The following is a 14,874-nucleotide window of genomic DNA, read 5'->3' on the forward strand; positions in this document are numbered from 1 at the left end:
CTCCTTTGGTTTCCAGATGAAACATTCTCTTTGTAGTGTCTGCCTTCTCCTCACCAGCTCTGTGATCTTGGTCTTTGATTGATTCTGTAATCTGACCTTCCAGCAGTTTTTCTTTAAGGGACCTTCAGTCTATTACTTCGTTCTTGTCTCAATTTTAAGACAGCAGGATTTGACCCATACCAGTTCTTGCTCATAGGTCTTCCCAGAATCCTCTTTATCTGATGAAATTTCCCAAGCTCTTTGTTACTTCACTTTCCCTGAATACCAGGGGACTAAATAAGATTGTCCAAATTATGAGTCCGAACCCACTTGTGTAATATATACCCCTGAAGAGCCTCCTCTCTCCCTTCATGTTCTAATTCTTAGTTCACAGTGAAGGGAAATAGTAACCCAGCTTGCTGAATCTGGACCCATTTATGGTATCTCTAAGTGATCTCAACAACGATGACAGGATCTTTGGTAACAAAGACATAAAGCAGACACAGATGTACACTCATACTTGGCTAGCAGATGCAAAAAAAAAGTCTGACTGTTCTTCTAGATCTTGCTGACCAAGTCAAATGAATTGAGCATTACACTATGGCTATGGTATGCTGTAACTGTAATTAAAAGAGAAAAAGAAAAAGAAAAACCCTTTGACTTGTAAGATAAATAAAAGGAAGCAGCAGACATAGAATGAGGCTAGTCATAAGTGTTTTTATGAATGCTCCTGAAAATCTGACTGAACAGTGAAAAGTCCCATTGAAAAGGCAAGGAGTACAGCAGGAAACATAAATTATAGTAACTGTCTTAAAAAGAGGAAGCTTTCCAACAGATTCCATGTATCACCCTTCAAATTGCTAGAACCTGTTATCAGTACAATGTAATAATTAAAACGACATATTAAACAAGAATCACTAAAAGATGAAATACGATGTAACACAACCAAAGTAGCAAAATCTATAGCAGGAGAGCACATATAAAAGCAGGGTAGTGGTGGTGCACATCTTTAATCCCAGCACTTGAGAGGCAGAGGCAGGTGGATCTTTGTGAGTTTGAGGCCAGCCTGGTCTACAGAGTAAGTTCCAGGACAGCCAAGGTTACACAGAAAACTTGTCTCAAAAAAAAAAAAAAAAACAAGGGCTGGAGGGCGTTAAAGGCTAGGCTCACGACCAAATAAGAGTTCAGCTCCTAGCACCCACGGCTCTCCCTCCAGCTACCAGGAAAAAAAAAAAAAAAAAAAAGGCATTATGATATATGCAGTATTCTGCTTATCATGCCAAATCAGTTAAAATATTAAACTAGCCTCTAGAGTAATAAGAACACACACGTTACATTATTTTCCGAAGACTAAATAGATCTGTTATGATCAACCTGTTTGGTCATTGATAAGGAACTACACAAATTATAACCAGATCAGGTGGGGCAAGTATGCTGGTTTTTAAGAAAAAAACAAAAAAAAACGTAAACTGGCAAATGCCAAGTACAGTGTCTTGCACACAGTAGAGGCTCCCTGTATTTATAAAGACCTGAAATGAATTAAATGTCAGCTGAACTGCACTGTTGATGAACCCATTTTAATCAACAGGCAACCTGGGCTCATTTAGTGGCACACATTTGTACTCCCAGCACTCAGGAGGCCGACTTCAAAGCCAGCCTGGACTATAGAACAAGAACCTGTCGCAAAAAACAAAACTACCAAGCCAACTGCAAATCCAGTGGTTTGGATGCCCTCATTTCAAAGAGTAGTTTCAAACAAAACATTAACAGTATGTAGATAGTTCAAAGAACTGGGAAGAACAAATTTGAAGGCAAGAACCTATTTCTTGTGATGGGCAGCAAACAAATGGATACATAATGATGACATCATCAAAGCAGACTAGGGACTCTATCATGATGAGGCAAGGGCTGATAAGTAACAGCAGGAAGAACAGGGTGACAGCACAAACCTTAGGCTTTTCTGGAGAAAGACATTTGTTATTACATTTCTCCTACATATCCTCTACAGCAAAGATTTCAAAGAACAGTCCCTTTAAGAGATCAGCAAGGTCATCCTGACCTTCATAAACACCCTTTTTACCCATTCCAGATGCTGCATGATCTGTGATGATGCCATGGCTACCACAGCTAATGGAATATGTAAAATAGATCCAAGGATCCAGAGTCCTCATTACAGTCTGTACAGTACAATGCAACTCTTCTTACTGGTCTTTTGTTGTTGTTTCTAGGTTATTTTTTCACTAAAAATGCTCTTTATGCTAGGTAGCCAAGGAAAACCTTAAACTCCTGATGCCCCTGCCTCCACTTTCCAAGGGATTACAGGTCTGTCCTACCACACAGAGGCCCTAATTTAATAAACAGTGAATTTAGATAAAAACCACACAATCAAAAGTTTGGGAATGTAGATAAGCTTTAAGAGTGAAGAGATGATAAGATCTAAAAAACTGAAACTGGGCCGGGCGGTGGTGGCGCACGCCTTTAATCCCAGCACTCGGGAGGCAGAGCCAGGCGGATCTCTGTGAGTTCGAGGCCAGCCTGGTCTCCAAAGCGAGTTCCAGGAAAGGCGCAAAGCTACACAGAGAAACCCTGTCTCGAAAAACCAAAAAAAAAAAAAACAAAACTGAAACTGTTGCTCTGGGGTCTTTGTTAAATAGTGTTAGACTTACGTGTTCAGTCTAAAAACTTGTTTTTCTTTATTGTATTAATTTATCTAGATGGGGAGGAGGATGTCTGGAGGTCAGAGGACAACTTTGGGGGATTGGTTCCCTCCTTCCACTTTGTGGGACCCAGGGATCAAACTCAAGTACTGGAGTTTAGCACTAAGTGCCTTTACAGGCTGAGCCGTCTCACTAGCCTCTCAATGAACTCTTGGAGAACAGATTCCTTTCCCTTTGTTTGCCTCCTTAGAGCCCTAGTCTAGAAGGCTTTCTTGTAAACTGAGTATTGCCATGTTTACACATCAACTGTTAAATTGAAGATCCACACCATAAAGGCAGTGATGTAACCTAGCCATTAGTGAGTATGGACTTTCTATACAGTCACTCTAAGCTCATTGCGTGGGCCAGTTGGCTGAGAGCAGGAAAAGAATATGCAAGTAAAATGCATCAGAGCTCTTAGCTGCAAGGGAAAGTAAAAGAACTGCTTCGTTGCAGAGATGAAATAATCAAAGCAGAGTGACGAGCTAGCATGTGACCAATTCAACCTCTCATAGCCAAGTAACCAAATAGAGTTGTGGTGAAAGAATCTGAAGAAGAAAGGAATGGTTCTAGCAGTCTTGTTTTTTTTTTTTTTTTTTTTGGTTTTTCGAGACAGGGTTTCTCTGTGTAGCTTTGCACCTCTCCTGGAACTCACTTGGTAGCCCAGGCTGGCCTCGAACTCACAGAGATCCACCTACCTCTGCCTCCCGAGTGCTGGGATTAAAGGCGTGCGCCACCACCGCCCGGCTGCAGTCTTGTTTTTTAAGAGGCTCCATAATTATGAAATAGACAATAATGTATTTAAAAAACACTGAGGGGAAGACTCACACCACATTTTCTTAACTACCTAAAGCCACATACATGTTAAATGCTAGAAAACCATCTTTAAAAATGAACAAAACTGCTTAGGACAATGCTGAGGTATTCTCCATAGGATGGCATATTTATTCACTATTTTATTCATTCATTCATTCATTCAAAAAAAAAACCCCACTCATTTGGTTCCTTCCACAAGGCTTTTCAGTAACCACTGTAGAAAACACAAATCCCTTACACTCATGTTCTGTTCTTTAGAAGTTAATATTTTAGTGGGGTTGATTATGATGTACATAAATAATACAAAACCAAACATGGTGAGAACTACAATATAAATTCTATGGGTGTGATTGGCTACCCGGCTTTTAGATGAGCACCATCTGTTTTGTATGTGCATTATATGCTGCATGTTATTAGCCATGTCACACTGAGGAGATAAAATATAGGTTGATTCATATTGACATATATGTGTATAAATAAAAACTGAAAGGACCTTCTAAATGTGTAATTTATATTGAAAAGCCAGCATTATGGTTGGTACCAAAAAACACTCAAGATGACAGATGTGATATTTTTGAAAAAGCAAGTAACTGGCATTGCACATAATAATAGTGATAAACCACAGTAAGTTAAAACAATCTTGAGCCATAAAAGAAACTCTAAAGAAAAGCTGTAATAAGACATTGCTTTAAGCCAGTTTGGGCTTAATTACCTCACATTTGTGTCCATAAAAATCAGCTTCCACAACTTGTTTTTATTGGACAGGATTCAGTGAATGTTCCTGTAATCTTGTAATGTCAGTATTTGAGTATGAACATGAGTACTCCAAGACAGTAGTCTTCAAACGGAGGTATATGTACTCCCAAGGGTACACAAACTTTGCACAGCTGCATGGGGCACTTGAAGGAAATCGGTGCCCACATTCACATTTCCTATACACATTCTCCAAATCTCATCTTCCTGATAAGTGCTTGTGTCCAGTGTGCCCTCTCTTTCCAATAGCCCTTTCAAAATAACCTTCTTGAATGGCAAACTCTTACCAAGGGAATTTTCCTAGGCTTGAAACTCCTCTAGAACTTTCTACAGAAAGTCCCAAGAGAGCAAGGCGCAGTAGCAGCTAAAGAAACAGCCAGTGGATAGAGAACAGTGCTTATCCTCATCTGGGGACACCTTAGGATAAATTCCAACAGTCAGATCTTAGAAATCAGACTGTTTCCCCCAAAGGATGATTTGAACGTCTAGTTTGTAAATGAGGACTTTAAGATTGAATGTTAACTGTTTAAAACTTGAATTTTTTTTTTGGTCCCCGCCCCCCTAAAACTTGAATTTTTAAAGAAATGTAGGTGCTAAAAGAACAAATAGGTTAAAATCACTGTGTGTATGTATGTATGTATGCATGTATGTATGTATGTATCCATAACATGTATATGTTTCCAAACAATGACAAGGGACATCTTTTCCTTTAGCTCCACAGTTTCCAATTCAAAGGGTTTCACTGATAGACACGTCAGTCCCAGGTTGTGGTCTGCAGGCTGGCTTGAACAGGCAGGTTACTGCAGAGACAGCACAGGTTCTGCATCTCCTGGACCTTCCTAACTAGAGTCACCCACCACTGGGAGAAATCTGACATTACATAATGAAGTCCAAGGCCAGGAACCAGGGTCAACTGGGAGCTTATTATAATGAAAACTGTGAGGCTCACCCTAGACCCACAGAATTAATTAGAATCTGCCCTTTAACAAGATTCCTAAGTGATTCAAATGTACATTAAAATGTGAAAAGCAATTGTGTGAAAAATAGGCCTGAGTCAGCAGGGAGGATACTGTCACTAGGTATGTATGTACCTCAGGTTGGAGCAAATGTACTGCAATCATCAGTTTTATGTCTACCTTGGAAGTGGAGCTTAGGGAGATGGAGATGTCAGCCAGTTTATAAAAACCAGGAAAAAGGTGCATGGCACTTGTATCATGCTGAGAAAGATGCATCATGCTTGCTGCCAAAAACATTGAGCACAATAAAGACAACTGAAAGTTTTTCAATACTGTTTTGCTTGTTACTATATTGATAGGATTCAGTTATTCCATTTTAAGGTTCTCCTATTACACTTAAAAAAATTCTCTTTCTTATAGTCTAAGAAAACCTATCCCCTTCTCAGGAAAGGGGGACAGCATGTGCTCTTATTTAAAAAGCTGTGATTCGCCGGGCGGTGGTGGCGCACGCCTTTAATCCCAGCACTCGGGAGGCAGAGCCAGGCGGATCTCTGTGAGTTCGAGGCCAGCCTGGGCTACCAAGTGAGTCCCAGGACAGGCGCAAAGCTACACAGAGAAACCCTGTCTCGAAAAACCAAAAAAAAAAAAAGCTGTGATTCTAGAAAGCCTTGGGAGTTTTTGTGAAGCTGTTCTCCAATAAAGGAAACCTTTGAGCTTTGGCAATGCCTTGTTACCACTAGCAAGTGTGAACTGAGAAAGCTGAGGTATGAGGAAGAAGCTCTTCTGTAGCTGTTTCTCCACCACAGCAATTTATCCCGGATTCCTCCAATGAGCAGCAAAACTCTACAACCTCCAGGCAGATGCTGCCATGTTTCTCCTCTTAGGCTCCCAGGTGTCTCAGGCAGGGAGTGAGGAAAGGCAAGAGTCATGAAGCCTCTTGCCAAGACCACAGATGAGGTCACCAGCGGCCCCGCCCAGCTCCAGCACCCTGCCCAGTAGCTTCTGAACTTTACATGTCAGTCCTCAAAGCAGGACAAACTAAAAGGAGATCCTGTCATCCAAAAGTTTAAGAATTCTTACATTGTGCTTTTTTTTTCTCCCTGTATAGTACAATTACAGAAAGAACAGATTAGAATCTCATAAAGAAGTCTTTATTCCCCAGGCTGCCCCAAATTTGTTTCTTTTAAAAAAAATGTTCTCTCAGATTCTTAATTTTTAAAGTGTTCTGGAGCAAGGATAAAGACAATGGATTGGTTAATTAACTAACAAACAGAAAAGATTTATTAAGCTAGGCATGGTGGAGTACTATAATCTTAACTGGGGCAAAAAGGGCCACATGTTCAAGGCCAGCCTCAACAGGACAAGTTAGAAACCAGCCTAGACTGCCCAGGGAAGCCCCATCTCAACGACAGATAGATAGATAGATAGACAGACAGACAGACAGACAGACAGACAGATACATGGTAGACAGGTGGTAGACAGATGATAGATAAATAGGTGGGTAACAGGTTTATTAACATTATGAACTCTACAGGTTTGATTAGAAAGCACATATTTACATTTTCAACCAAGTTAAGTTCTTTCAGGGATTCTATTCTATTTTAGTTTCTGAACAACAATGCTGCGGAGCTGCAATTACATCCTCTATAATTAGCCCATTCCCAGTATAATTAAGAGACCCACAAGTTTAAAACTGTACCTTCTTTACAGAGGTAACCAAGTGCATAGAAAAGACCATTTATTCTGCATGTAAAATGTCCTCCTGTTATGAAGGGTAATTTTAAATAAAGATAAACTAGAGTCATTTAAGAGGGATTCACTATGTTCCTGCTAACAGTTTCTCCATTCCTAGCCCTGGATTTTTATTAGCGACCTCTTTGCGGTCGAACTTCCTGCTCTTCCATATGTTATGAGCACACCAAAGCCTAACTCAGTTGCCTCTTAGTTCTTCCTCCTCTTAAATGGCAATGAGTAGGCAGATAAAGACCCAGGTGAAGTGGTTCCCAGGATGCTATCTTATTAGTGAAAACCAAAGTTCTAATATACAAAGAGAACCATCTGTGCTGTGCATAACTTCTAGACAAACTGAATAAAACGCTATCTTAACTAATAACCAAGGAGTTAAACAGTAACTAGTAATATATCACATACACAATGGCTCAGGCAAGCCACTTAATACAGGACAAGAATCAGTAATTTAAAAAGCACCATGGCAACATTTATCAAATGTTTACCAAATGCCAGGACTGCGATAATGCTAGACGAATTGCCTCACTTTCACAAAAAGCCCCTAAGATACTATGAGGAAATTGGAGAACTATTCAGGTTAATTAGCTGGTATGGGCAGGTGTAGTTTTAAAGCCAAGTCTAACCGAAATCTCAAGTCTGTGCCTATCTTTATAGCCTTCAAGTTGGACTATCCACTGCTTATGTTACACAAACAATTTAAAACAAATATTCTTACCTAACCTCTTCTAAGACTCTGGTGAACTTCAACTGCTACTAATCAATGCTAGTCAAATTTTAAAGGTGGGGAGGGGCAAGGTATCAATATTTTTAATGATTCTCCTTCCTCATCAAATTCAGAAACTTCCCTGGAGGTTATTGATGAACTGATACAATTACTTTAAATGAATAACAGCTGATGAATTACTAAATCCCTAACTGCAATGTGCTCTTCAATTTTTCAGATTAAAGAAGCTAATTGATCAGGAAACTGAGTCCCAGGAGAGGAAGGCGCAAGAGAAGGAGAAGAGGATCAAGGCCCTGAAGGAGGAGCTGACCAAGCTGAAGTCTTTTGCTTTGATGGTGGTGGATGAACAACAAAGGCTTACGGCCCAGCTTGCCCTTCAAAGACAGAAAATCCAAGACCTGACCACAAGTGCCAAGGAAACACATGGTAAACTAGTCCTTGCTGAAGCCAGAGCTCAGAAAGAAGAGCAGAAGGCAACCAGACTAGAAAAAGAACTACAAACACAGACCACAGCGTTTCACCAGAACCAAGACAAAATTATGGCGAAGCTCACCAATGAGGACAGTCAAAATCGCCAACTCCGCCAAAAGCTGGCAGCACTCAGCCGGCAAATTGATGAGTTAGAAGAGACCAACAGGTCTTTAAGAAAAGCCGAGGAAGAGCTGCAAGAAATAAAGGAAAAAATCAACAAGGGAGAATATGGAAACACTGGCATCATGGATGAAGTGGACGAGCTCAGGAAGCGTGTGCTGGATATGGAGGGAAAAGATGAGGAGCTCATAAAAATGGAGGAGCAGTGCAAAGATCTTAATAAGAGGCTTGAGAAAGAGACAGTACAGAGTAAAGACTTCAAACTAGAGGTCGAAAAACTCAGTAAAAGGATTACAGCTCTGGAAAAATTAGAAGATGCTTTAGACAAAAGCAAACAAGAATGCTACTCTCTGAAATGCAATTTAGAAAAAGAAAAGATGACCACAAAGCAGTTGGCTGAAGAACTGGAGAGTTTAAACGCTAGGATCAAAGAGCTAGAAGCCATTGAAAGTCGGCTAGAAAAGACAGAATTCACTCTAAAGGATGATTTAACTAAACTGAAAACATTAACTGTAATGCTTGTAGATGAGCGCAAAACAATGAGTGAAAAATTAAAGCAAACTGAAGAAAAGTTACAAACCACTGCCTCCCAGCTCCAGGCAGAGCAAAATAAAGTGACGACAGTGACTGAGAAGTTAATTGAGGAAACTAAAAGGGCACTCAAGTCCAAAACTGATGCTGAAGAGAAGATGTACAATGTAACTAAGGAGCGAGATGACCTCAGAAATAAACTGAAAGCAGAAGAAGAGAAAGGACTTGATCTGTTGTCCAAAGTTAATATACTGAAAAACAGGCTTCAGTCACTGGAAGCAATTGAGAAAGATTTTGTCAAAAACAAATTAAATCAAGACTCCAGTAAGTCCACAACAGCATTACACCAAGAAAACAATAAGATTAAAGAGCTCTCTCAAGAAGTGGAAGAGCTGAGGCTGAAGCTAAAGGACATGAAAGCCATTGAGGATGACCTCATGAAAACAGAGGATGAGTATGAGACCTTAGAACGGAGGTATGCTACTGAGAGAGACAAGGCTCAATTTCTGTCTGAAGAGCTGGAGCATGTTCAAATGGAACTTGCCAAGTACAAGTTAGCAGAAAAGACGGAGTCCAGCCATGAGCAATGGCTCTTCAAGAGGCTCCAAGAAGAAGAAGCGAAGTCAGGCCATCTGTCAAGAGAAGTGGATGCATTAAAAGAGAAAATTCATGAGTACATGGCAACAGAGGACCTCATATGTCACCTCCAGGGAGACCACTCCATTCTGCAAAAGAAACTAAACCAACAAGAAAACAGGAACAGAGACTTGGGAAGAGAGATTGAAAACCTTACCAAAGAGTTAGAAAGGTACCGGCATTTTAGTAAGAGCCTCCGACCTAGTCTCAATGGAAGAAGGATCTCTGACCCTCAAGTGTTTTCTAAAGAAGTTCAAACAGAGGTAGTAGACAATGAGCCACCAGACTACAAGAGCCTCATTCCTCTAGAACGAGCAGTCATCAATGGTCAGCTATATGAGGAGAGTGGGGACCAAGATGAGGATGCTATTGAGGAATCTGTGCTGTCCTTCAAATGCAATCCATCTGCGTCCCTTCCTGTAAACAGGAAACTGTGGATTCCTTGGATGAAATCCAAGGAGGGCCACCCTCAGAATGGAAAAATACAAACTAAGTCCAATGGCAACCTGGTGCAACCTGGGGATCTAGTCCTAAGTCATACACCTGGGCAGCCACTTCACATAAAGGTTACTCCAGATCATGCCCAAAATACAGCCACTCTTGAAATCACAAGTCCAACTACAGAAAGTCCTCACTCTTACACCAGCACAGCGGTGATACCAAACTGTGGCACCCCAAAGCAAAGGATTACCATTCTCCAAAATGCCTCCATAACACCAGTGAAGTCCAAAACCTCTACAGAAAGCCTTGTGAACTTAGAGCAAAGCATGCCCCCAGTTACCATGGCAACCTTTGCCAGAGCACAGACCCCAGAGTCCTGTGGTTCTGTAACTCCAGAACGGACAATGTCACCTATTCAGGTTTTGGCTATGGCTGGTTCAGCTAGTTCTCCTGAGCAGGCTCGCTCCCCAGAGCCGATAGAAATCAGTGCCAAGCATGCAATTTTCAGAGTCTCCCCGGACCGGCAGTCATCATGGCAGTTTCAACGTTCAAACAGTAACAGTTCAAGTGTGATAACTACTGAGGATAATAAAATCCACATTCACTTAGGAAGTCCTTACATGCAAGCTGTCGCCAGCCCCGTGAGACCTGCCAGTCCTTCAGCACCACTGCAGGATAACAGAACTCAAGGCTTAACTAATGGGGCACTAAACAAAACAGCCAATAAAGTCACCAGCAGTATTACTATTACACCAACAGCCACACCTCTTCCTCGACAATCACAAATTACAGTAAGTAATATATATAACTGACCACCCTCACCCTCATCTAGTTCATACTGATATTCCTGCAAGGAACTCAATCCTTTTTTAATCATCCCTCCAAACCCCCTAAAAGAATGACTAAACGTGTACTTTGGGAAGATTTGTGCATGGACTCTACAAGAGTATCTGGAACTAACGATGTGTGGCCTCATAGTCATCAAGTGTGCACTTACTGTCTATCTTTTCATTTACATACCTGTATGGAAAATATTTAGTCTGCACTTGTACAAATACATCTTTATGTATTTCATTTTCCATAACTCACTTTAATTTGACTGCAACTTGTCTTGGTGAATTACTTAACATGATAAAACAGTAAATAGTTTGTTACTTTTGCCATTGCTTGCTGAATTTTCATTTGATCATTTTGTGTTATATATCTGCATGAACAATATCATTTTATTTCCTGTTTATAAAGCCCATTAATTCTTCCTAAAGACAAGCAGTACCTATTTGTCATTTATAGTTCTGGTCACCTATTAGAGGAGGTGAGAGTGGTTCAAGTATCTAAAAATTTCATCTCCACAACTTCAAAATGAACCAAAATAATTATGGCAAGCTTAATGCCATTCTTGATATGTATCTTATTATTCCTGGTGCTCAACAGAGGGCTATTAGGAAGTCAGTAAATGTTTACAGATAACAGGATAAAGTAATATTAAATAATTTGCTATTAGTGAGTCTATAAGCTGATGGTAAAAGTTAAAAGCTTGGGAATGTGACAGGAAGCCAGAAGGCACATTTAGAATACAAGGTTACCTTGACTATCAAGGATTGACTACATTTCTCCGACAGGCTGAAATTCCCATAAAGCATACATTACATCTAAACCTGGAATCAGCCACTATGACATAAACTTCTGAACACTCTGCTTCAAAACAAAAGTGTCATTCTTGTTCTGTGTTATTTGGTTCCCAAAAACAGTCTGGATTACTTAATGTGGGTGCTGCCCTGCCCTGCTTGTGAGTAAGGCTACAATCAGAAGCACACAATTTATATTTCTGAAAGTCCTCTCAAGAAGCAAATAAAAGCTGCAGATAGTTAAGAGCACAAGTTTTGTTTTAAGCTCTTTTAAAAAATAATCATGCTGTGTGGCAGCAGAGGCCAACTAATAATGTGATTTCTTCTGTGGGTGTTATGCCATTCACAGTGGACATGGAAAAAAACTCACACAAAGCTTCCTAGACTACCGCTGCTGTGAGGACCAGTCTTCAGCAGCTCAGGGATTGAGGAGGATCCATGGACTTAGTGAACTAATCATTCAACTTGACTTTTCTATCTGAGCAAGTAAAACTTACTTCTCTGGAGCTGGTGAATGTGGCAAACTTAACTCTCTGGGGCCAGCAAAAAAGGGAAACACACACACACACACACACACACACACACACACACACACACACACAGGGATCTCCAACATGTCAGAATCTCCTCTAGGGTGCTGATGAACGAACGGCAAGCCCTCAGCAGGTCAGAGAAACTGAGATGCAGAGCAGGTGAACTACTGGACAGACAGACACACACAAGGACTTTTCTGAGGGCCAAAGCTTAGTTCTTCATTTTATTGTTCCTTCTATTGTCCTACTCTATTCATTTTTCTATTGTTCTTCTACCCCGATGTTTCCCTTCTATCTCTCTTGACGTCTTCCTTCTAACTATCTTTACTTTTTTCTTTATAGCTTATACAGCCCAGCAAAATCTTTCAAGCAGTATAAAAATTACCATGTGGTTACATTCTATTTTTAAGTCAACGATTACAATGATTACAAGTAAAAAACAGCATGTTTTCCATATCTCTTACATGATTAAACATTTTTACATACTACAGGTGAAAAATGAGTTGTCCCCAAAACCCATATACATTCATACCCAAGCAATTTGTTATAGATTAACAGAGTATAAGCAAGGAAGGTATTTTTCTCAGCCAGTTCTTTTGCTAGCAGGCTGCATTTTGCAGTAACCAAGGAAGGTTCAATCACTTTATTATTTATCTCAAAAGGTAATCTTATAAAAAAAACTTAAAAGAATCACAAATCTAGACTTTTGTATATGAAAAACAACCAGTCAGCTCTACTTTAAATCCTCAGGGTGCATACCCACTCATCAACAGTTTTTTCTATCAGGAAGCTGAAGGGAGAAATGGGTACAAGGAATTACTATCACCCTGATAACAACCCTTCCTAGTAAGTCAGCTAGCAATAGCCAGGCTGGCATTGTTCTTGTTTCTTGACCTCAACAAATCCCTCACTCACCTATGTACCTTTCTAAACTTTAAATTGTTCCCCCAAGATTTTCTACCTCAAAGCCATTAACAAAAACACCTTAATACTAACAATTCTACATGTCTAAATTCTTTCTAAGGGTGGTGGTTAAATCATTAAACTGCTTCAGTAGCAATGCTTGGAAAAAGTCAATCACTATTACTGTAAGTACCAGTAACACTGCCCAGGGAGGGCTAGAACCCCCCTAAGAGTTTCATACAGTCCATAGATTATGAGGGATGTGGTGACCATGGAGGCAACAATTAGAGCTATGCTCACTAACAGCATGAGGTCTGCTCAGGACTCATAGTCCTCGGGGCTTTGCCACTCCAAGGCTCACTCAGGTGTGCCTTTGCCAACCACCAAGCTGTGTTTCAGGAGCTCTAACGTTGGTCCCGTGGCATGGTCCCTCACGCTAGACATTGTGACACCTAACTCCTAGTAGCCCCTGAGCATGCTCCACACCTCTGAGAGGAGAATACAGCCTTTAACGGAACATTTTAAATTACAAATCTAGTTCCCAAGTCACATTCTAAAAGGATGACTTCACAGCAGCTAATCAGCATTTCCCTTTTCCATTCCCTTTCCATACTCTTAACTGTTAATTTAGTATGTCCAATTTTATTGCCAGTTACTGATTTTAAATGCAATTCATCTAGACATCCAGCCACACTGTGAAGATCTTTCAGAAGTAAAAGGTAACCTCCTTTCCCCTGAAAAATCAATTTTATTTTGCAAAGCAAGGATTTGTTGACAGAAACACTTCCATGGTGATGGACTGCAACACCAAGGCTGTGGGCTTGCATCATCATTAAATAAATGTGGATGAAAGCTGAGGCTGATGATGAATGTGAAAGCTTCTGTTTAAACACATTTATCTTGGGAATCGGCACAGACCCAACTGTATTACAAAATACACGATGGTCTAACTGTTTTCAAAGTTATTTTTAAGTCAAGTTGGGCTAGAACTCCAAAAGGAACTACACAGTTCACTGCAGTCCTTTGAAAGAAGACAATGAGAAAGAGCTGCAAGGGCTCCTTTTATAGTCACTAACCCAGAGAGGGCACAGTGCTATTTGAAGGGTATCAATCAACTAATCACATATGAACAGAAACTAGGAAGAACTCAAGAACAGTCTTCCTGACTTTGTTACATAAAGGCACAGACAGACAACATATTTTCATAGCCTGGGGGAATAGGCAGAGAGAACCAGCCAAGTGATTCTTCTCATGATCCTGGGTTCCATGTGAATGCCCTAAGCACTCTGGGGAGGTGGTGACCACTCTTGACATACTGTAACTAGTAAGAGTTTGGAAGCTCTAGCTGTCTGTAAGCCCAACTAGTTTGTAAGGATTCTATTTTTTTTATTTTTAAGCGACTCATACCAATTCTTTGTGATAAAGTTAACAAAAGCCCTATGTGCTGTTCAATTACAATGCACAAATCATTGTTTTACCATGTGTTGCAGAGCTCAACTATAAACAGGCTTCCTAGGTGGTTAATCTCTATTGACTGCAAAATTGCAGAACCTCTAAGGATTCTCTCTTTTGGAAGAGTGAAATAATTAACACATGAACATCAAAATGAACTTTAGTAGTTTCCTATTACTAAATCATATGCAGTTTATTAGACATGTCACTACCTGCTATCTAAAGTCAAAGGATTCTTTTTCTATAAAATTATATATAGAATAAAAATGAATTCTTGGCTTTAATTTTTAAGTTTCTTATACAATGTATGTATCTGTGATAGACATACATTTGTGTGGAGAGGGAGAGAGGAAGAGAGAGAGTTTGTGTGTGAGATTGCATAATTTCCTTTCATTGACTTATTTAGACATGCCCCAAACCCGGGAGGATAAAGGAAGTGATGCCAGAAAATCTTCATATGAAATATGTGAAGGCAGAGGGATGTACTAT

The 14,874-nt window shown here is 40.2% G+C and overlaps 2 protein-coding genes across 4 annotated transcripts in view; one reads left to right on the forward strand and one right to left on the reverse strand.

The window, feature by feature from the left end:
• Positions 1 to 14,874, reverse strand: part of Cmss1 (cms1 ribosomal small subunit homolog) — a 315,958-nt gene that overhangs the window by 280,951 nt on the left and 20,133 nt on the right. The gene's annotated exons all lie outside the window — the stretch shown is intronic.
• Positions 1 to 14,874, forward strand: part of Filip1l (filamin A interacting protein 1 like) — a 95,064-nt gene that overhangs the window by 63,752 nt on the left and 16,438 nt on the right. For both annotated transcript variants that reach the window (XM_052740920.1, XM_052740919.1), the window contains one exon: positions 7,891 to 10,663. In XM_052740920.1, coding sequence (XP_052596880.1) covers positions 7,891 to 10,663 — 2,773 coding nt within the window. The remainder of the gene's footprint in view (positions 1 to 7,890; positions 10,664 to 14,874) is intronic.

Source organism: Peromyscus californicus, unplaced genomic scaffold (assembly GCF_007827085.1).
Source record: "Peromyscus californicus insignis strain IS unplaced genomic scaffold, ASM782708v3 Scaffold_16__1_contigs__length_79575227, whole genome shotgun sequence".
In the NCBI taxonomy this organism is placed as follows: Eukaryota; Metazoa; Chordata; class Mammalia; order Rodentia; family Cricetidae; genus Peromyscus; species Peromyscus californicus.